Source organism: Thalassophryne amazonica, chromosome 1, assembly GCF_902500255.1.
Source record: "Thalassophryne amazonica chromosome 1, fThaAma1.1, whole genome shotgun sequence".
Lineage (NCBI taxonomy): Eukaryota > Metazoa > Chordata > Actinopteri > Batrachoidiformes > Batrachoididae > Thalassophryne > Thalassophryne amazonica.
This window is the reverse complement of record NC_047103.1, coordinates 154,376,792-154,401,459: the sequence shown is the minus strand read 5'-3', so window position 1 is coordinate 154,401,459 and position 24,668 is coordinate 154,376,792. Positions and strand designations below refer to the sequence as shown.

At 40.1% G+C, this 24,668-nt stretch overlaps 1 protein-coding gene across 1 annotated transcript in view; it reads right to left on the bottom strand.

Moving 5' to 3' along the window:
* The window catches only part of kcnh7 (potassium channel, voltage gated eag related subfamily H, member 7), a 340,856-nt gene that overhangs the window by 114,273 nt on the left and 201,915 nt on the right, over positions 1-24,668 (bottom strand). The window contains 2 exon segments of the mRNA XM_034176733.1: positions 5,537-5,748; positions 15,801-16,280. Of these exon segments, the coding sequence (XP_034032624.1) occupies positions 5,537-5,748; positions 15,801-16,280 (692 nt within the window).

Here is a 24,668-nt window from a genome sequence, read left to right as displayed (position 1 = left end):
CCATAGAATGCCACAGGAGGTCTTTCCTGCCTGTGCCAATCAGACTGTATAATTCCTCCCCCTTCTGCAGGATGAATACATAATAAACAGAGTTATTCAGTGACTCAGAGTTATGTGCAATATTGTCAGATACCTTGTGCAAATGTCTTCCAGTCATTTTGCATAAATTTGTTGTACTTATTGTAAAAAAAACAAAAAAACAATATTGTTCTCTGTTTACTGTTTTGGTACTCTGGCAAAATAATTTCCTTCGGGATAAATAAAGTTGATTTTATCTTATCTTTTCTGAATTACTCATTTGCTTCTTCACTCACGGACACACTGTTGCAAGTCAGACTGCCTACCTGTGCACTAAACTCCACCTGAGTCTTCAAAGAACCGCTCAGCTTGTTTCACATGGACCACATTGTTATACGGACTGGTGTTCCTGTGTGAATTGACTGCTACAGTTCCATCAGATGCAAATAAAGACTATTTTTATTGCATACCAGTTTGTTCTCTGCTCAGGGGTCCTTAATCAATCTGTTATAGAAACAAAAAAGTTTTTACATGCTCTAAGTGCACTAAAATACTGCAAACAGTTCTTTTGAACTATGAAAATTCAGTAATCTTATATATTATATTCCAATTCTAAGGTGGAACTATGCTAGTATATAAAGGTATATCTAAATATCTAAAAAGGAAGACTAAAATAGGAGAGTAGAAAAGAGTAGAGTAGAGCAGAGCCACTTAGGTGCCTGGTCTTGAGAACCAGGGATAATAGGTTGAAAAGCTTTTTTTATATCATGGGAACTCTCTCTGCCCACCCAAGCGGCTCAAGAAAAAAGTACGTATATATAATATAATAAATAATAAGACATAAGAAAGATAAGACATCACAGGAGAAGATTGTAGTATAGGTAATTTAGTATGTAGACTAGTAGTAAAATGACCATGATGTGATGGCCCTTTTCTGTCTCCCAGTAACCACTGAGGCTACAGAGCACAAGTGTGTTTGGCTGCTTATGATGCAGCAGGTGCACCATAGGAAAAAACAAAAAAAAAAAACTAAACAGACTGCTGCCTGGTTTTTGCATACCTGAGTTTCTGCTTGGGATGAACACAGTGCACTACATATCAACTTGCACAAGCATCATATGCACCACTTTAACACTGCACCAGACGAGCAGCTATCAGAATGTGAGTAGACAGGAGTCAGTTGGCTGGCAGAATGACAGCTCTGAATTTAGGTGTCATAGCCTTTGTATCTCTTTTATCTCTTTGTAAATAAAAGATCACATCCTAATTATTCAACCCACAGTGTAGCTTTGCACACTTGGTTCAAATGAACTCTCTTGTGATATAATGGAAGGCTCATTCCATGTTTGTCTGTTATGCAAATGAGCATTCGCTTTCACCCCGTCCTCTCTCCTCTATCAGTCCCGGAGTATTATTTACAACAAAGGAGGGCTGTTTCATGTTCTTGTAGCTAATCTTGTGGCGTCTTACATTAAAACAAAAAAACAAACAAAAAAAAACTGCTGCCATACTCAGCAGAGAAATTAAAAACCAGAGTGAACGCTGGAGGCATCCAAACGTCAGAGGAACAATGAGCATGGAGACGTTCGAGAAGTAAGAAGTGACATGTGAACAATGAGCTGTTCCTCTGGAGTTGGCCAGCTTCTTAGGCGAAGCCGCCATCTGCCTGGTGGAAGCTGCGAAGCGGTCAGGGCCAGGAGAAAGTGTGTGTGTGTTCTGATGCTTTGATCACAACTTCAGAGGAGGGAGAGTTTATTTCTAGACATCTGCTGTGGTATTATGCTCTTCACAGCTGGGTGTCTACAGAATCAATCAAAAAAAAAAAAAATGTAGAAAACGGGAATATGGTATAGTCCCCTTTATGTATCTACATGATATTAACAGTATGTGTCAAGTCTAACAAAGGAATGAAAGTCTACTTTCAGTGTAAAAAGTCCAATCAGTGTTTCAACAAATTTTGAGCCAACCCCCCAAGGAAACGTTCCTGTAGCGCCTCTCATGCCTGACAGCAAAGGTGAGAATGACCTCTAATCTCATCCGTAACTCTAGAAATATGGTCTGAGCCCCGGACGCTGTCTGGGAATTGTAAGAGTATCCCCGATTATTCACTGCAAGTGATGGACACCTCTGCCGCTTTAGGTTATCAGACCCCTTGAGTTTCAATTAATCATTCTGAGACGCACGGGGCGAGCGGGGTTACAGGAGCAGATCCAATCTGCTGAGTTCATCTGACTCCTAAATGTAGCCAAACACGATGATGACAAATTACAAGAGTGAAGAATCTTACTGCGGCATTAAATGTCAGGGTGCGTCTTGTTAAACTCACATGATTGCTGTTAGTTTTAGTTCTAACCAAAGAAATTTGAAAACTATATTTGAAATGTGACAGAGGTGAAAAGTGCTACCGTTCTACAATATATCTGAAAAATCACAGGTTTCCTCAACTGGAAGAGCAGGCCTGTACATAAATCAAACCTTCACTTTTCAGAACATACTGTGACACCACTAGCTCAGAAAAGAGGAAAACTCCAGTCCTTTTGGGACCAGCACACTAGCTCGGTTCATTTGGTTTAAAAATAAAGATTTTTAACCGAATGAATGAGGTAAGGTTTTAACAAGCCTTCCAGATGATTACAGTGCTTCAATGCTGCCAGCTTATCATTCCAATACACTTGACATCATCATGTAATGTCATTGACATCAGAGCTGTGATGCATTTATTAGCTCCAGGTGAGCAGACGTCTATGCAGAAAATCATGTTTCAATATCTCATGTATTTCCTGAGATATGGTCATTTATGTATCTTCAAGCATGACCTCTGATTTGATCTTGATTTTATAGCTATGACCTACAATTTGCTCATGTTGTAAGAGGGCAATCTCATTAGTTTATACACCAAATTTGAATAAATCACTTTTTGCATTTTGACGATATCACCATAAACAAACAAACAGACATGGCCATACAGTTGTGCTCATAAGTTTACATACCCTGGCAGAATTTTTGATTTTTTTTTTTCTGGCCATTTTTCAGAGAATATAAATGATAATACAAAAAGTTTTTTCACTCATCATTAGTGGTTGTGTGAAGCCTTTTATTGTCAAACAACTGTGTTTATTTAAATCATAATGACAACAGCAACTAACCAAATTACCCTGATCAAAAGTTTCCATACCCTGGTGATTTTGGCCTGGTAACATGCATACAAGTTGACACAAATGGTTTGAATGGCAACAAAAGGTAACCAGTGAGTGAGTTTCTGAGCTCCTGGCAGACCCTTGCATCTTGCATCCAGTGCTGCACTGACGTTTCTGGTTTCTGAGTCATAGGGAAAGCAAAGAATTGTCAAAGAAAAGGTAAATGAACTGTGTAAAACAGGAAAGGGATATAAAAACATATCCAAGGGGCTGAGAATGCCAATCAGCAGTGCTCAAACTCTAATTAAGATGTGGAAAATGAGGAATTCTGTTGGAACTAAAAATTCTGTTTCAAAATCCACAATACGGAGGCAGTTGAAGAAAAATGGGCTGCATGGTCAAGTCACCAGAAGAAAGCCATTACTACGCAAATGCCAAAGTATCCAGCTTACAATGCACCAAACAGCAGAGTTTTTTGGCCAAAACCATAAACATTATATTTGGAGAGGAGTCAACAAGGCCTCTGATGAAAGGTACACCATACCCACTGTGAAGCACGGAGGTGGATCAATGATGTTTGGGGATGTGTGAGCTACAAAGGCACAGGAAACTTGGTCAAAATTGATGGCAGAATGAATGCAGCATGTTATCACAAAATACTGGAGGTAAATTTGCACTCATTAACCCGGACACTGTGCATGGGACACACTTGGACATTCCAACATGACAACAAACCTAAACACAAGGCCAAGTCGATCTGTCATTGGCTGTGGCATGGTTGAAGTGAAGGTTCAGGAGTGGCCATCTCAGTCTCCTGACGTTAATATCACTGAGTCACTCTGGGGAGATCTCAAATGTGCAGTTCATGCAAGACAGCCCAGGAATTTACAGGAACTGGAGGCTTTTTGCTAAGAGGAATAGGCAGTTTTACCATCAGAGAAAATAAAGAGCCTCACCACAACTACCACAAAAGACTCCAAGCTGTCATTGATGTTAAAGGAGGCAATACATGGTATTAAGAACTGAGATATGTAAACATTTGATCAGGGTCATTTGGGTAGTTTCTGTTGTAATTATGATTTAAAAATAGTAAACATAGTTGGTTGACAATAAATGGCTTCACACAACCACTAACCATGAGTGAAAAAAATGTTTTTGTGTTTTTGTTCCACTGTATGTAAACATTTTAGCACAACTGTAACAACAGGCTCTTTACACTTCACAGTGAGGTGAATGACTTCATTCATAACATTTAGCTCAGGTGCTGTTGTCCAGATTGCTATGCATTACTTTATAAAAGTAACATTAGCTTAAACAGCAATGCTGCATCAGCTTCGTGATGGAAACATCATTGAGCTTGCAGAACAGGCTCTTCATGAACGTTTTCCTAAGACACTGCCCCGTTCACTGCTGCGTCCTGAAAGAACCCATGTAGATTTCTGCTCACTGGGCAATTTCAACTATTCTGGTTAGCATGACCTCTACCTCATATCTTCCATCAATCATCAGGATGACTATAATAACCCAGGAAAATTGATGGGATGCCACACGTTTGTGATTTATCAGTGAACAGTTTGGGTAACCTGTTTTCAGTCCTTTATCTAATCTGTTGCACTGGCTCCTCAGCTCACTCATTCACTGGCTCTCTTCCTGAATGAATGGAAGAACAGGAGCACCCGCAGTTATGGGACATGGTGATGCCAGTTAGCAGCACAGTAATACCTATGTGCGCTACTGCTCACCGTATTGGTTCTTGACTACAGTAGAGTGTTTTAATAAACTGGGAGCCAACAGACCGACTCACTGACACAGAAGACTCAGATCTTATTGTCCTCTTTAATGATTCAGTATTTAAGATTTATTCTTTCCCAAATGTCAAATCATTACTTCAGATTGAGAGACTCTCTCAGGTCTTTTCAGTCTATGTTTTACTGCCAGCAAAGGCCAAACTTCATTCTTACTTATATAAATTAGGGGTTGAATGTAGGAGTTACAGAATAGGGCAGGGAGGCACTGCCAGACAAGTTCTTGGAAAGTTTACTGTTTGAACTTTTACTGAAGCCAATTCTGGAAGTGCCATATCTTGCAGTTCCTTGTCATGCCACAAAATCTTTTGTCCCCACCCCTAGCTACCCCTTTTATAATACCCTGGTGCAGCTCCTGTTGCAAACTGTTTAGAATTACAGTATATTGGATTGAAATAGATATGACAAAAACAGACGGGTGTAGAGTATCTGCAGGGGCACTTACCCTTTGGTTTAGAAATTCAAGGTTTACCACAGTTGTGAAAAACTTTTCCAGTGTTCAATGATTGTTTTCAACTGCTTTCTAAGACCTTCAGTGAGTCTTCTTCCACAGCTACTGCTGTGGGAGCCTCTTACCTGGGTTACTTTGTCGGTGACATTGTGCGTGCGGTCTTTGACCTTCGGGGCGATGATGGTTTTCTCAGAGGATGGAGGGGAGGGACATTTCTTGTCATTGACTTCTGAGAAGTTGAGCGTGATGAGCGGTATCTTGTTGATGGTGCTGTACTTGTTAAGATTTGAGTCAGAGGTGGAGCCAAGGAGGCTGGATTTGATTTGGCTGAGCGGCCCTGAAAGCAAATGTGGCAGAGAGACCGTCATTATTAGAAGTTGCCACATCCAGCACAAAGGTCGGGCCATTGTTGCTCTAATAAGCGACCTGAGTTGTGGACATCAGAGTACAATCGAGTGTTCATTTGTGATTGTTGTGACATGGGTAGTGAGCATGAAACAGCCCTGAGTTCTGGAGTGAGTTCAACCACGAGACAACACTGAAGATACAACAGATACTGAAATACAAACTCTGCAGCCTCTGATTGACGTGTCTAGGATGAACAGCCCTTTCAACGTTTCTCATTAAAAAGTAATGAAGAACACTGTTGGTCAAAGAAAAGAATGATCTGATGCACAAAGTATGCAACATCACACTTTGTTAAACATTTATCTGTTGAATGGAATTACCGGGAATGAACAAAATGTTTCCTGATCAAAATAAGTCAAATTTGATTAATTCAGATTTTAGCTATAAGTCCGAATAATGACAAAATATGACAAAATCTGTACAGCATGAACAAAATACAAGTATGTACATTAGTACACCAAATGCTCATAGAATGCATCCATATGGGACGTATCCAACTGGGATTTGTCTCTCTGGATGTAAACTGATGAATTTTTGGAAGCAATTTAAACTCAATGCCTCCGTGCCCAAGCTATGCCTTCAAATCTCACACTGCTACAATATGTGATGTACAGCCACTGAAATGATAAACAGTGAAAAGTGAGAATTGCTGATTCAGCAGTGTGTGCCAGCACAGAAAGGTTGGACTCATTTTTTTTCTTGTTGTTTTCCCCCTTTTCACAAAGTACAGTACAGTGATTGAGAGTCAAGGACAAGGAAACAGACAGCAGAGGATGGGACACTGCATGCGCAGCTTCAATACATGCCACAGTTAGACACATAATTGCAGTCATTAAATTCAAAGTAAATAAATAAATAAAAAAGAAAAAAAAGAAAAGCTGAAGCCATACCCCCAGCCATCCAGGAGCGAGATACTAGCAAATCCAGAAAGAAGAGAAATAGGAAGCAAAGGGGTATTGTGGTTGGATTACAGGGTCAGTAAGTATGAACACACAAAAAAGTTCCTTGAAAATATCACATATAACACTAAAAACACCTATTGTGTGATCTCTATGCATAAGTATAGCATTTGCTTATTATGGTGTTATTATGAAGAATCATCATTTTTGGCATTTTGGCATAAGGATGCACCGATATAACACACATGCTGGTACCTGTAACAGCCCAGAAGAATATTAACAAAATTAGAATAGAATATTTGGCTATTTCTCATTGTAAATAGAAACACTGCTAAAATGTACAGTAACCCTACCATCTATATATTAAAAGCCAAGTGGCCTCTGTGTGTGTGTGTGTGTGTGTGTGTGTGTGTGTGTGTGTGTGTGTGTGTGTGTGTGTGTGTGTGTGTGTGTGTGTGTGTGTGTGTGTGTGTGTGGCTTCGATTACAGAGAAACTGGACAGCTGACATTTACCATTTGGTATCTCATGTATTTTGTGTCAAGGATCAATGCTGCCAAAATGGAACATTGATGGGACTAATATTTTGGGAGTAATTAAGGATATTACGTAACAACAGTGAACAATGGAAGTTGATAATTGCATTCTGGACTCACACGCCATTCCAAATCATTATAGAAATGTTGCATAATTTATTACCACCCTTGTAGAATGTCAGCTGCCTTTTTGATGAACAGTACTCCATCTAGAGCCCATGGATACCCACAGGCAACACGCTAGCAACTTTTATGAGTGCATAAATTAGCTCTGAGACAGACCGGTATCCTGTCCAGGGTGTACTTTGCCTCAAATTCTATGCCTGCTGGGATAGGTTCCAGCCCGCCCCTGACCCTTGATTGGAGGAAGTGGGTATAGAAAATTAATGAATAAATGAGTATTATAGTTAACTCTCCAATTCAGTTTTGGGACCACTCAAAATTTTCAACATAAATGTCATGATGACACCTAGGGTTGGGTATCGGGAACCGGTTCTTTTCGAGAATCGTTAAGAAATGATTCAATCCACCAACATCAATAGCCTTTTTGCTTAACGATTCCCTTTTTGTTCCTTCAGAGTGGCCGTTGTTTTTGAGGGTGTTTTGCAGATCATGCAGCGGGTCTGTAATCAACCGCTTCTGTAACGGCTCCACTATGAAGCTTGAAGCAATGAAGCACTGCTCCAACCCGCTGCTTTGTTGGTTCTTTCCTTTGCTGCTAGCGGCAAATCCGCTTCTTAACCCCTCTCAAAGCTATTAAAATATGTCAATCATGAGTCCCTTTTGTGTGGATTAAAGTCACTAAATGGGACTCTTGTCTTGTTGCGAGAAAGAAACGAGAATCATCCTCCGTTCCATTTGCACAGCTTCAAATGCTGAGCGGCTCTCTGCCGAGTCTAGTTAGAAAGATAAAGTCCAGTCAGAATTAATAACTTCAAATCGAATTGCTGTTTAAATCAAATGACCCCTCTTTCCAAGTGTTGCAAAACAAACATTAAACTGCAATCAATCAAAACGCTTTTTCCTCCCAAAATGAGATGTCCTGTGCTGACATGCAGCAGCCGGCTGAGTTCAGCTCAGAGGTATAGAGTGACATTCATGGAAAAATGTCTAAAAGGAAATGCTTTTGACAAAAACTACAGTTTTTGTTTATTTCTATTGATGTCCAGAGATCAACGATCCACCATGTAGATTTTATTAAAGTCCAGAGAGGATCCAGCAACCAATTTCATAATTATTTACTTTAAGACTCAATAAAATGCTGTTGACATAGAAAACCTCTAAATCCTACTTTTAATACACAGAAAATTCACAAGAGGCATCGATAAGGGAATCGATAAGGAATTGGATTGATAAGCGGAATCGAAAATGACATCGATATCGATATAATCTTATCAATACCCATCCCTAATGACACCTGAATATATCGCTGTCATTGGATTGGTGAATTGTGTGTCATGTGACATTCATTATTTGTCCCACTGTATGAGTGACGTCATGTATCATACATTTTGGTAGTATTTGCCACACGAGTACATTTTTAACTGCATACGTTTCAATCTATGGTACACCATTAGCTTTTCATAGAAATGCCTCCATGATACAAGGAAGCCAAATCCAGCAGCTGCAGTGATCGAGGAGACATCTTTAGCAGCTGTTGACAAGCTCTTATTGCGATTTTTTTTTCTGTTGAATTGAAGAAAACAGATGTGTGCTCCACATACCCCGTTAAGCTGCTACCCAGCTCTCGCTCAGATCCCTGCTCTGAGAATAAATGCCTGTTTCTTGTTAAGAAAAAAAGCTCTATTTAGGTGTCATATAAAACAAATAGTGAATGTTTTTTTTTTTCATTCATGCAATGGAATGAAAATTTTCTTTCATTGAAACATGGTCCTTATTGAATGGTGCATTCTATTGATGGTATGCTGGGGAATGGTTTGTTCCATCTTTTAAGTTTTAACTAATAAATATTCATACCATTGCACTCAAACTGACTACTTCATGTATTACCAGAGGGCGCTGCAAGCTAATTTTCATCTGTAGTTCTGAAACAGAATGGGTTATATTTTGTGTTCTTTTGTTGTTGCTCTACACTGGTTCAAGAGAGAATCCAATTATTCAGCAGATCGCTTATATACCATGAATAGAACAATAATAAAATGTCTGAAGTAGGAGACTGTGGTTTGTTTAAAATTGGCAGTGTGTGAACACGCTCAATTATGTGGCACAGATCGTGCTTAATGAAGCACAAGGCACAAAGCTGCAAGCAGCTGATTTAATTATATTTTGCACTTATGGCCAATACCCACATGCAAAATCTTCATTTACATATTCCTGTGTCTTCGTCTTTGTAAATCACTTGCAAATCTGTCTGGACCTCAATGAGCAAAAGTGCGGATTGCCCATGCAATTTAGTGATGGTCATTTGGGATCTCAGTAAATCAGACACTAAATCCTGATATGGTAAAATATTATAAATCTGATGTTTTACACATAGAACAGTCCCAATCACTAACATGTAGTGAAATCTCTTAAATATTTAACTGATTAAAAAATAAATAAAAAATCAGCTGATACTTTTACTGTTTCTCGCTGTTTCTATGAAGGCTCTCAGTTGTCCAAGTGATTTCCATAGTACAGAAGCCTGAATCTTCGACTGGACTGGGTTGCTTGACGCGAGGACGTTACGCTTCTAATCTCAAATCAAATCTAATCTCAAAAGCTTCCTCAGCTAAAATTCTTGCTCTGGTTGTCTGACTTCTGTCTTGACTCTTGTAGAGAAGAATAACAGAAGCCAGCAAAAGCTGGAGTTTTAAACCTAACCAGACCCCTCCTACCGAGAGGCAGACTGCTATTGGCTAGTGACTAACAACTGATCTAATTAGCACCTACTGTGCTCTAGTTAGCACCCTCCTAATGACAGGGCAGCTGTCCCTCCTAATGATGGGACTGACACCTCTCCTGACGACTCACCTGACGACGTGAATGACTCATTACCATGAACAAAAGACTGAAACTGCTTTGACCTGGGTTTCAACTGTTTCACATACAATGCTTCCTTCACTCCTCTCTCAAACCATTTCTTTTCTCTGGCTAAGATTTTAACTTCCTTGTCCTCAAATGTGTCGTTAGTGTCTTTACGTCTTTGCATCAAGAAACAGTCCAGTCTAAGATTCAAGCTTCTCTACTGTTTCTAGCTGTATCTAAGAACAAGGTCAGATCGGTGCATCTACAATTTGTCCTTCATCAAACTTGGAGGAATCAAATTAAACATTATAATCATTTTAGAAAAAAAAAACAGCAGAATTTGTTTGATACTGAGGAAGATACTGTTTGCTGGGACTGTTTTTATATACATGCAGCATAAGCAGTATTTGTTTTTGTTTTGCAACATAAATTATTAAATTATAGCAAAGAATGAGACGTAGCACACAGAATCTGAATGGATTCACAGTCATCGTTTGCTCATTCAGACAAAAAGGAATTAGAGGTTGCACAGAAAAAAAACTGAGGTTATACACAGTGGGAGTTATAAGGTTGTAATGCTTCATTGATTTTTGTCATTACACAAAATTAGGTTAGAGATTGTTGCTTAGGGCAAGTGTGCGCAGAGGTCAGCAAAGTTTTTTTATTTAGCCTCTGGGCAGCTGGATAGATTGTGTGCACTGAGACAACCAGGATTACTCTGGCTCAAGAACTAGTGCGGTCATCAAATACCAAGAAATCAGAATTCAACATAAACCTCAGTCAAGTGGGAAAAAGAAGAAAAACTCATGCAACAAGCAGGATTTGTGCAGTTACACATATTATCCAAAGGGCGTGCTAAATTTAACAGCTCATAATGCAGCAGGCTACATTTTGTTACCTTTGATATTGCGACCATTGTCTGTGGTTGCAGCAACATGGCATTGAAGGAGAAAGACAAAAGGGAAGTGGAAGTGAGAAGCCTTTCTGTTTTTTTATAAAGACAAATGGGGCTGGCATGAAAATCATGCTGCCATCCCCATGAACAATTCATTAGTGTGAGGTAGACATATTACTGTGTCAGCCACCGGGAACCATTTGAATGAAAATTGTGGATAAGGGAATGCAGCAGACTGATTGGCCTGGAGGAACTTCTAGCCTGAACCAAATGAGGGCCAAGAGGCTAATGAGTGGTGGAACTCGAGGGATGATCAATAGCACAGAGCATACAGGGTGACTTGGTGTAATAGTGATTAAGAGTCTGGCACAAGATATTCTGGCCCCTACATTATGTCCAAAGACAATGTGCAAGTATTTAAAAGGGCACTTCTTCAAAATGGCTGAATTTGAACTCGAATTCCCACAGAAAGTAACTCCTTCAGCTGTGCACCTGTGCAATGTGGAGGCAAAGCCAAGCAATGTGTTACCACTGAACACATGCTTAGGTCTGAGAGTCCTCACTGAACACAACTACTAAAAACAGAAGTGCTTCTTTGCAGCCTGTGTTGATGCTCACAAAGCTGTAAAATCAGTTGGTCATGTTGCTCAGCAGGACACAAGAATTTGTAGGATCCTAATACACTGCTGGAGATGATAGTCTACCTATACAGAAGTATTGTAAATGCTGTACAGGCTGGTGGCAGAATCTCCAACTTTGTCCCAATGAATTCTGGCATTACTCAGGAATTTGATATTTTCCCATAATGCCACTGGCAGCCCCCATGCCCTTCCCAGGATGCACCGCAGTGCCAGCAAAGTTCCGCTGACTCACAGCGCATGTAAACAATGACTAATGAGGACATGGATGGCATTGATCCAGTGAATTCGCAGGGGATTATGATGATGACACATTCTCCTAAGTTGAGAGGGTTATCTGGAGGAGGTGTAGCACCTGTGATGAACTTCTGCTGTGTGCCGATGTTGTCTTGTTGTCCATACTTCACGAGGTTTGTTTACATTTTGCCCTGAACCGGAACTCTGCTGAAACTGACCTTTCCCTAGAGTCACGGACCGCGAGACGGTGGGAGATTCACAACTGCAAAACCTTGAATGTGTTGTTCAGGAGCACCCTCTGTTTAATGCCTGCACAGACTAGGCTAGTCCAGCAGCTAACGTGTCTTTGTCTGCAAGGAAAGGTTCATTGACTTTGATTTTGTGGATGATGCTGTGATGCATGTGGAATCAAGGGATGCCCTGATGGCAGCACTTGAAGCTGAGTGAGGTGTGTGACTGTAATGGATAAAGACTAAGAATATAGTATACAGTGAAAATGTCAAGCATGTAGACAGAAGCAGTTATTTTGGCAGTGGCCCTGGTGTGTCTACATCCTCAGTCTTTGAGACCAAGAGATGCCTAAAAAGAACTTATGGAATCAAGATGTCTTTGGACAGAGGTGTTTGGATGGTATCTTGTTGGAGAAACAAGGTCTGCGTCTTTAGGGTCCTGGTCCATCAAACAGAGCTGCCAAATCTGATGTGATCTTGTGCCTTTGCTGTTACTCAGCTAACAAGAATCCTCCTACCAAGCTCTAGATACATACTCATCATAGTGTCAAACTGCATCTGAGACAGTAGGTGGTCCTCCAGCCCGCAGATGATTCTCTTTTTGGGGGTTGTTCGCAGGATTAGCTCTTAAGCATTTGAAAAATACTTGACACAGCTTGACAGTGGAAAGAGAGATCTTTTGTTTCTACACTAAGTAGAGTAAGTCTGCCTGCTGGCTTCCATTGGATGGTGGCGCACATTATGAAGTGGTTAACAAAAAAGGAACCAATGGATAACGTTAGTTTTTGTCTCTGGAAGGTAGCCAACTAGTGTATAACTGACAGGTATACAGTACCTGCAAAGTGGTGTCCAGGTCCAAACCTTAGGTGACTGATATGGGTGGACCCTTGGATATCCTGTCTCACAGTAAGGATGACCATCTTCCACTATTGTCAACAGAGATTAGAAAGCTCAGCAAGATTACAGAGGGAAAAAAGCCCCTACTTTCCTCCAGACTGCACCTCATTTCATTGCAAGATAACTCTGCTTATCTATCCATTGGTGTTGTTATTTTGAGCTGTTGTACAAGACTGATCCTCCTGTCAGGATATCTGAATATTGGGGTTCTGGTTGCTTATCTGTCAGTTCGTTCATTACAAACCATCAATTTCACTGTGGTTACAAAGGTTATCTAACACCTGATGTCAGTGAAACTCGCTGTTTCACAGTTGTGAATCTCGTGCCGTTGCGCCGGTCAGTGACTCATGCATGAGGTCGGTTTCAGCAGAGTTCCGGTTCAGGGCCCAGTGTAAACAAACTCATGAAGTATGGACCAACAAGACATCCGGGGCACAGCAGAAATCCATCACAGGTGGCTACACCTCCTCTAGATACCCTCTTAAGTCGGGAGAACGTGTCATCATTATAATCACCCGTGAGCTCGCTGGATCAACACCAACCACATCGTCACTTGCCATTGTTTGCATGTGCTGTGAGACACCGGAACTCTGCTGGCGCTGTGGTGCATTCTGGGAAGCGCAGGGGGATTATGGGAAATGTTAAAGTACCAAATAGGTAGGGATTTATAGCATCAGGGCTGAATTCCTCTTGGCTGGCTGGAGGTACGTTGTCCTGGCATTGTAAGTAGTCTTGGGTCCATATGGAATCAGATATCATGCTATAACATACGAAAGGGCTTGTTGTCCCTCAATGGAAAAGAAGTGATGACCACCTACAGTGCAAGAACTACAGTGGTATTACACTGCTCTCTGTTCCAGAAAAGATACTTACAAATGCGACAAATTTTGGGATTGATAAGCACACATGCGCTTGACTATATCCACTGACACTTTGTTTAGGTGGGTGAGGAATATAAACATTGTCTGAATGATTTCCTTTCGCTGTTATAGTGACATGTCCTTAGCCGGTCGTATCACAAAAATAAATGTGCATGTCATCAAACTAAGTGTAACCAGCAATAATGATGCAAGATTTCTTGAAGCGAGGTGTAACAGTTACAAGACAAACCGTTATTGTATTCTACAGTAACAGAATTAAAGTGACAGCAAAATTATGCAATATTCACCATCAGGTTAAACAACTTAATCACAAAAAAGAAAAAAAAAAAAAATTAAATTAAAAAAAAAATTGTTTTTTAAGAATTTAGTTTAATTTAATAATTTAATTAACTTAATGGACAGAATTTCCAGGCGCAGTCAGGGTGTCGAGGGAGATCCGGTTTGGGAACCACAGAATCTCATCTCTGCTGTTTGTGGACGATGTGGTTCTGTTGGCATCATCAAATCAGGACCTTCAGCGCGCACTGGAGCGGTTTGCAGCCAAGTGTGAAGCGTCCGGGATGAAAATCAGCACCTCCAAATCCGAGGCCATGGTTCTTGACCAGAAAAAGGTGCCTTGCCCTCTTCAGGTTGGTGGAGTGTCCTTGCCTCAAGTGGAGGACTTTAAGTTTCTCGGGGTCTTGTTCACGAGAGGACGGCTGGAGCGTGAGATCGACAGACGGATCGGTGCAGCATCTGCAGTGATGCGGTCGCTGTATCGGACAGTCGTGGTGAAGAGAGAGCTGGGCAGGGGGGCAAAGCTCTCGTTTTACCAATCGATCTACGTTCCGACCCTCACCTATGGTCATGAGATTTGGCTCATGACTGAAAGAACAAGATCGCGAGTACAAGCGGCTGAGATGAGTTTCCTCCGCAGGGTGGCTGGGCGCTCCCGTAGAGATAGGGTGAGGAGCTCGGTCACTCGGGAGGAGCTCGGAGTCGAGCCGCTGCTCCTCCACGTCGAAAGGAGCCAGATGAGGTGGCTTGGGCATCTTTTCCGGATGCCCCCTGAATGCCTTGCTGGAGAGGTGTTCCGGGCACGTCCCATTGGGAGGAGGCCCCGGGGAAGACCCAGGACACACTGGAGGGACTACGTCTCTCAGTTGGCTTGGATGGATGGATGTTTTTTAAGAAAATACTTCTTAAAGTATTTTGTGGCTTAGAACCACATCTGCTATTGTCAGAGTTCTGCATGTCAAAATAAAGCTTTTTTTACTGGGTGCAATCATCAATGCATTAACGTCTTTTTATGTAGCAGATACACACATTATGTGGGTAGTCAGCAAAAAAAATGTAGAAGACATACGTCTGGGCTCAGAATGGATGGTGGCATGATTAGATGGTGAATTTATAGTTTGCCGTCAACTACTGGCAGGGTTGGCAAAGTATTGATAGCAGTGCTACTTGTGCAGCTGCTTATCCATATTTTGGTCTTGACCAATCAGGAACAAATTATTACCATCTGATAACAGTTCTTGATGCCCATCCTTAATAACTACGTACTAGGATTTCAAGCAGTCTTAAACAAATCGGGACAGTGACACATACACATAGCATTGACAGCAGATGGAGAACAATGGTGTTCCCACCAAAGCAGACATATTTTTGGAATTCTGGTTCTATATTTGAAGGAGTGCCCTTTTAATAGTTTGGATTTCATAATCACACTAGCTCACAGTACTTGACTTATGGTGTTTAACAAGAGCAATGGTCAACCATAGTGTGGTATCAGGGTGCAAGAGTGTACATAATCAAAAACTCTACCTTCACTGGCATGTCGATCCCTGAAAGTCATCTTAGAGTTGGACCCAAAACCTTCCATGTCATGTACTGAAGAGGCTCTACGGATACTACACATGCTCTCTCTGGAAGCAGTTGGCGTGAGGCCTGCGATTGATGGAGCTACAATAAGCGTGTTCTCTTGGCTTGGGCGTTGGGTCTGGGCAATGACCTTGTCTGGGTACAACTGGTCCCAAGGGTGTTTGGGAGATGAGTGGTCCAAAGGCCCAGACAGAGGGGTAGAACAGTGGCTGGGGGCAATGAGGGCACGGGTGTCATTGACATAGGAGGGACTGCAGCTTTCACGTGTTGTAGGTAGTGGATAGTCACGTGTTACCACTGAGCCATCACTATGACGCGGGGAATCCACCATGACAGCATCAGGGTCTTCCTGTGGCAGAGACTGCTTGCTGATACCCAAGAGACGTAAGGCAGGCAGACGAAAGCGAAAGAATCTCCCTCTCCCTGATGAGCAGAAGCAGAGAGAATGATGTGAAGTTAGAGAAGGATATTAATTTTAAAAACAGTTTTGATTTTGAAAATGAGTTAATCTTGCATAATCTAAATTCCTTAAATGCTTTGTTATAGCATGTTTTTGTAAAGTCAAACAATGTTGTGTGATATGTCATAACAAACACTGGTAACAAACATTGGTCTTGCTCATACCCAACAACATTTATAAAACTTTCATGATCTGTCACTGATCAGGGATCAATACATTTCTTAATTAGCAAAAAAAGGTCTTTGACCACCATCAAACCAAAAACAATTTTAAAACAGACTGTGATGTAGTTTTGATGAAATCACCCCGTGCTGACCTTGTGTTGTGCATTCAGAATATTTGTTACAGAATGGATGTATGGATGGAACTTGCTTTCAACATTCCGCATCCCACCTGATATCTCCTGCTTGTTGGCTAATAATATTGAAAACTCTGCTAATGCAACTACATTATAAAGGCTTTGTCAAATCAAATAAGTATGTGTTTTGCCCCAGGCACAAGTTCAGTCTTCAGTTTCCTTTGATTATTCATGGAAGAGCAAGTCTGCTGATACATTCTAATACTGGTGGTGCATTGAGGAGTCAGGAACATGTGCAGGATTTAATGACTGCACTGACAATTGGGATATGAGAGAGAATGTAGCATGGATGCAGTTAAATTGAGGGTGCTGCTGCCTCAGTAGGCAGTTATAAGTTTACATTATGCAGAAAAAACAAAGGATACACAATAGTTTAAGTTATATTTCTCAAAATGAGAGGTGATTGTGAGGCAGGAGTTGGGCTACCAATATGTGGACCAGGGTTTGATTCCAACTATGTGCTTCAGGGTACCTATCTGTGGGTTTGTAAAAGACACTTCATCTGCCTCATCCCAGTCCATCCAGTTGTAAAAGGGTACTGGTGTTGTTTGGAGACGTACCCTGTGATGTACTGGCATCCAGTCCAAGAGCAGTTGTACACTGTCATCTATATGGTGTAATGATATTGGGGAATAAGCATGTCATAGCTCATAATGACTAGATATTGATGGCAAACAAACTCCCTTCTAACTGCAGTGTGTGGACTTTTTCATCTTTGTCTACAATGGCAATGGATTACACAAGGTGTTGTCTACTACTATAAGCAATGGGTTATACAGGGTTCCACAGCACCCTGTACACAAGGTTCTTGTAATGGAGCAATACCTCCACCTGGTGGACATTTACCATTCATGCAGGTACAGTATAATTTCACCAATAAATATAAACATATTTTATGTATGAATCATCAGTTTGGAAGTTCAACTTAGTAGACTCCACAGTGTGCACAAAACATTCAATGCCTGGTTTACTGTGGTTTTTACACCAGAGTTATGCTACACAGGAGCTCACATCAGAGCTATATTACTTCTATTTACAGTATATTCCCCTTCACGCACAACCCAGCGCCACCACATTGTCCTGAGGATTAAGACCTTCCACAGATCTAACTACAGTGAAAAAAATGGTGATGTCAGATGTAAAACTGAGGGAGGATATGGAACAAGACAAGAGCTGCAGCCATATATTGTGTATTTTACAGAAAGAGGTACGCAGTGCCGCCAAATGACAGGAGGCTAATCATGGGCTGTATTACAAAGTTTAGTTGCATTTACGAAGGTAAACATGCATGTTTACCTCCATAAGGATCCTCTCCATGCCAACAAAGCTTTCTTATAACATTTTCACCTGTTCAATTGCAACAAGATGTGGAGTTTTTAGCTTACCCTGTCCAACAATATTATGTAGCTAGTTATGCCATAACGGTGTTTGCGTTCTAAATTAATACTGCTTGTCATCATCCCAAGTAAAAAGAGGAACAGGAAACATCTACAAATAGAGATCAGGTTGAAGAATACAGATGTTCTCCTTCAGGTAGATGAAAATGTGTAGTTGATGTCCAGGTCAATGCACACTTAGCTTCCAGGCTAATGTTCCATTAAAAGGACAGTTTATCACAAAGTTAAATACAGTGAAATAAACATCACATTTGATTGCTATTTTCATTGAATGTGTGCATGCGTAATATTCAGTATATCAGGAAGATTATATCCATTGATTAAAATCTATGCCTCATAGCAGCTAGCTGTTTTGACTTTACACAGGGCTTCCTACAGTCGTCTGAGTAGGTTACTGCTTTGTTAAACTTCCACAGTTTAAATGCGAGTGAGAAAATATACATCATACTAGCACGTTGCCTGTGGGAATCCACGGGCTCTACATTGGGTAGTGTTTATAAAATAGGTAGATAACATTTTTCAAGGGTGGAAATAATAAAGGAATGTTCCTATAATGAGTTGGAATGGCGCGTGAGTCCATAATGTTTTTAGAACCTTAGACCTCAACAATTTTTAGAAGAGGAACTCTTCTATTTCCTGTTAATTATGTTATTTGTTAATGCTAACTTACTGTCTTAATGTATTTTTCAATTGTTTAGGCTCTTTATATCATATACACACTATTATTATTATTATTATTACTACTTCTGTTTTGTCATTTGATTTTTAAATGGACCACAACTGAAATAAGTGTTTTCACTTTCTTGTGTCATCCATATATTTTTAACGTATTTACAATTATATTATGTACTTACATTGAACTTAGTAAATAAAATCACACACCCAGGCACTCACACTTTTAATACAAAGATGATTTACCGGTCTCCTGCTGAAATGGTGTGTTTGTCCAGAATGTAATTAGCGACATTAGCTAAAATCCAGTTTGTCCAAACATACACTGTAAAATCATCAGTGTTAAATTAATACTGGTGATTTACTGGCCACTTGCTGAAATGGTGTGTTTGTCCAGAATGTAATTAGCAACATTAACTAAAATCCAGTTTCTCCAAAAATACACTGTAAAATCATTAGTGTAACACTGGTGATTTTACAGTATATTAGTCCTATCTGTGTTTTGTTTTGGTGCCATTCATCTTTGACCCAAAATACACAAGCATACCAAACAGCAAAGGTCAACTGTCCAAAGACGCATGCATGCAGAGCTTTTTGTTTTTTCTGCATTCTGTTGCAAGCAGGTGCTTTTAATTTTTACACAAACACAGACGGTGGCGGAAGACATCAAAAGCAACACACTTTTCACTCATGGTAATGACAACATGACACTTAACTAAACTGACTAAACCACTGAACTACAAAAACACAATAAATGAATAACACTAACAATGCTGTTAAACTAACATGAACCATAATAAGAACATTTAAAACCCCAAATTCCCACAGTGCATTACAGCATAATGTCCATTGTTTGCTGGTTAGCTAAAATGGTCAATTTCCCAAAAATATTAGTCCTATCAACTTTTTATGCAGTGTTCATCTTTGACCCAAAACACATAAGCATACTAAATGGCAAATGTCAGCTCTACCTGGTTTATGCGTGATCAAAGCCATATACATGCACACATGCACATACGCACACACACAGAGGCCACTTGGCTATTACAATATAGATTGAGTGCATCATGGAAGGCATTGTTTGGAGGGGATGGGGTGCAGGTCTTATTCTGTAGATACAGCCTTGAATTGTAAGATATTGTATATCTGCTACTAACCTATAAAATTATTCATGGACTGGCACCTCCCTACCTAGCTGACCTAATTACACCTTATGTACCAGCCCGGGCTTTACGTTCTCAGGGTGCAGGACTACTCTGTGTCCCTAAGGTGAATAAGAAGTCTGCGAGTCACAGAGCTTTCTCTTATCGTGCCCCTGTTCTGTGGAATGATCTCCCTGCGTCAATAAAACAGTCAGATTCTGTGGAGACTTTCAAGTCCAGACTTAAGATGCACTTACTTAGCATACTGGTACAGTTTTGTTTTATGCTTTTTACTCTTTTAATTCATTTATTAGCAAGGTTTGGTAGGATTACTTTGAAATGTAATCCAAAAGTAATCAGATTACAAGTAATTCAAATGTATGTACATACATACATGTAATCCACATGTATTCTTTCAAAGTAATCGTACCCAACCTTGTTTATTGGTAATTGGAGCGGGCTGCGGCCTCAACTTTACCTAAATTCTGGGTCTTTTAGTGAAGTTTAGGGCTAATGGCCGGCGATCACCTTAGTATTTCTCTGTTTTCCTTGTTTAATGCTGGCAAATTATACAGTATTTTTTGTCTTTCTGATGCCTGATTCTGTTTTTCTCTCTGTTTAAGGTGCAGCTCCATCCAGAGATGGGAGTTGTATTCGTGTTGGCGACCCTCCTGTCCTGTGTGCCAATAGCATTTCTTGTATATTCGTCCGTGAATTATTCTGTGAATTGTTCTGTAATTTATGTTTGTAGCATGGCCCAAGCAGAGGGTCACCCCTTTGAGTCTGGTCTGCTTGAGGTTTCTTCCTCAGAGGGAGTTTTTCCTTACCACTGTTGCTCTGGGGGTTGGTAAGGTTAGACCTTACCTGTGTGAAGCGCTTTGAGGCAACTCTGTTGTGATTTGGTGCTATATAAATGAAAATAAATTGAAAAAAATTAAAAAAATTATGTCACGTCTCAGAGTAACAGTTTGTCAGACCTCAAACATTCTCCCAGGAGGCACAGTTAAAATAAAAACACTGAAAACACTACAAATATGAATCTATTCACTAGAAGGGTACAGCAAATTATGTCACATTTGTGTTTGCAGACAAAAAGAGCATATTTTATTTGCCATATCCCGCTCGACTCTATCATCTTCAAAGCCTTGATGCAGTTAGTTTATTCAGAGACACAATAGGTGGTAAAATAGAAAAAAGAATGAATGTTAGAAGCTCCGCAGGGAAAAGCTCGCATCTTTATCTCACTCAGTGCTCGTTTTGCTGAGACCAACAGCGAGGCATGAAGAAGCAATTTCAGGCACAACGCTGTGCGTGTGTTTGGGTCGGTGTTTAAATATAGTCTGCAGCCAGATGCTGACAATGCCACAAACAGTAGTTTGCATTTAATTGGTGATTCAGAGCAGAGAGTGAAGTTGCCGTCAAAATTGACCACATGGCACAACATGACCAAACGAGTTATTCCTGTTAATAAAGACTAAATAAATTTAAATAGGTCTTTTTTCTTCTGCAAAATAAGCATGCATAATTCATCAGCGCTTCTTACTAGGAGGCAGATCATCAAAAAAACAAAACAACAAAACAAATTTATTACATTCTCAAAGTGATCCTGAGCTTGATTTATGAGTCAGAGAGTTGAGCTGCACAGTGGAGCAGATCCTTCTGTGGCTGGGCTGTTACAAAAACTTTGGATTTCAAAGCATATTAACTTTTATGATTGCACCATTACCGGGTCACAGCACTGATATTTTTTTCCAATTAGTTCTGTAGCTCTTCAGCAGTTTAGCTCAAGTATCACCAGCATTGATGCTTAAAATAACACCTACATAAAACAAGAGGGCCAACAGTCCCCCTGTTACTGGACTTTCAAGTGACCATATGACATACAGGCAGCAGCGCCCACCAGACCTAACCTTCAAATATAATGCGATGCTAAAATACCCTCGGCCGTATGAGCATTGTGTTTATTAGGTCTCTCTCTTCTAAGTCCCTGTTAGTAAATGTTATAATAATTGATCAACATATTGATTTATTCTGCCTTACAGAAACCTGGTTACAGCAGGATGAATATGTTAGTTTAAATGAGTCAACACCCCCGAGTCACACTAACTGCCAGAATGCTCGTAGCACGGGCCGAGGCGGAGGATTAGCAGCAATCTTCCATTCCAGCTTATTAATTAATCAAAAACCCAGACAGAGCTTTAATTCATTTGAAAGCTTGACTCTTAGTCTTGTCCATCCAAATTGGAAGTCCCAAAATCCAGTTTTATTTGTTATTATCTATCGTCCACCTGGTTGTTATTTTGAGTTTCTCTGTGAATTTTCAGACCTTTTGTCTGACTTAGTGCTTAGCTCAGATAAGATAATTATAGTGGGCGATTTTAACATCCACACAGATGCTGAGAATGACAGCCTCAACACTGCATTTAATTTATTATTAGACTCAACTGGCTTTGCTCAAAATGTAAATGAGTCCACCCACCACTTTAATCATATCTTAGATCTTGTTCTGACTTATGGTATGGAAATTGAAGACTTAACAGTATTCCCTGAAAACTCCCTTCTGTCTGATCATTTCTTAATAACATTTACATTTACTCTGATGGACTACCCAGCAGTGGGGAATAAGTTTCATTACACTAGAAGTCTTTCAGAAAGCGCTGTAACTAGGTTTAAGGATATGATTCCTTCTTTATGTTCTCTGGTGCCATATACCAACACAGTGCAGAGTACCTACCTAAACTCTGTAAGTGAGATAGAGTATCTCGTCAATAGTTTTACATCCTCATTGAAGACAACTTTGGATGCTGTAGCTCCCTGAAAAAGACAGCTTTAAATCAGAAGTGCCTGACTCCGTGGTATAACTCACAAACTCGCAGCTTAAAGCAGATAACCCGTAAGTTGTAGAGGAAATGGCATCTCACTAATTTAGAAGATCTTCACTTAGCCTGGAAAAAGAGTATGTTGCTCTATAAAAAAGCCCTCCGTAAAGCTAGGACATCTTTCTACTCATCACTAATTGAAGAAAATAAGAACAACCCCAGGTTTCTTTTCAGCACTGTAGCCAGATTGACAAAGAGTCAGAGCTCTATTGAGCTGAATATTCCTTTAACTTTAACTAGTAATGACTTCATGACTTTCTTTGCTAATAGAAATTTTAACTATTAGAGAAAAAATTACTCATAACCATCCCAAAGACATATCGTTCTCTTTGGCTGCTTTCAGTGATGCCAGTATTTGGTTAGACTCTTTCTCTCCGATTGTTCTGTCTGAGTTATTTTCATTAGTTTCTTCCTCCAAACCATCAACATGTCTATTAGACCCCATTCCTACCAGGCTGCTTAAGGAAGCCCTACCATTAATTAATGCTTCGATCTTAAATATGATCAATCTATCTTTATTAGTTGGCTATGTACCACAGGCTTTTAAGGTGACAGTAATTAAACCATTACTTAAAAAGCCATCACTTGACCCAGCTATCTTAGCTAATTATAGGCCAATCTCCAACCTTCCTTTTCTCTGAAAAATTCTTGAAAGGGTAGTTGTAAAACAGCTAACTGATCATCTGCAGAGGAATGGCCTATTTGAAGAGTTTCAGTCAGGTTTCAGAATTCATCATAGTACAGAAACAGTATTACTGAAGGTTACAAATGATCTTCTTATGGCCTCAGACAGTGGACTCATCTCTGTGCTTGTTCTGTTAGACCTCAGTGCTGCTTTTGATACTGTTGACCATAAAATTTTATTACAGCGATTAAAGCATGCCATAGGTATTAAAGGCACTGCGCTGCGGTGGTTTGAATCATATTTATCTAATAGATTACAATTTGTTCATGTAAATGGGGAATCTTCTTCACAGACTAAGGTTAATTATGGAGTTCCACAAGGTTCTGTGCTAGGACCAATTTTATTCACTTTATACATGTTTCCCTTAGGCAGTATTATTAGACGGCATTGCTTAAATTTTCACTGTTACGCAGATGATACCCAGCTTTATCTATCCATGAAGCCAGAGGACACACACCAATTAGCTAAACTGCAGGATTGTCTTACAGACATAAAGACATGGATGACCTCTAATTTCCTGCTTTTAAACTCAGATAAAACTGAAGTTATTGTACTTGGCCCCACAAATCTTAGAAACATGGTGTCTAACCAGATCCTTACTCTGGATGGCATTACCCTGACCTCTAGTAATACTGTGAGAAATCTTGGAGTCATTTTTGATCAGGATATGTCATTCAATGCGCATATTAAACAAATATGTAGGACTGCTTTTTTGCATTTGCGCAATATCTCTAAAATTAGAAAGGTCTTGTCTCAGAGTGATGCTGAAAAACTAATTCATGCATTTATTTCCTCTAGGCTGGACTATTGTAATTCATTATTATCAGGTTATCCTAAAAGTTCCCTGAAAAGCCTTCAGTTAATTCAAATGCTGCAGCTAGAGTGCTAACAGGGACTAGAAGGAGAGAGCATATCTCACCCATATTGGCCTCTCTTCATTGGCTTCCTGTTAATTCTAGAATAGAATTTAAAATTCTTCTTCTTACTTATAAGGTTTTGAATAATCAGGTCCCATCTTATCTTAGTGACCTCATAGTACCATATCACCCCAAAAGAGCGCCTCGCTCTCAGACTGCAGGCTTACTTGTAGTTCCTAGGGTTTGTAAGAGTAGAATGGGAGGCAGAGCCTTCAGCTTTCAGGCTCCTCTCCTGTGGAACCAGCTCCCAATTCAGATCAGGGAGACAGACACCCTTCTGTACTTTTAAGATTAGGCTTAA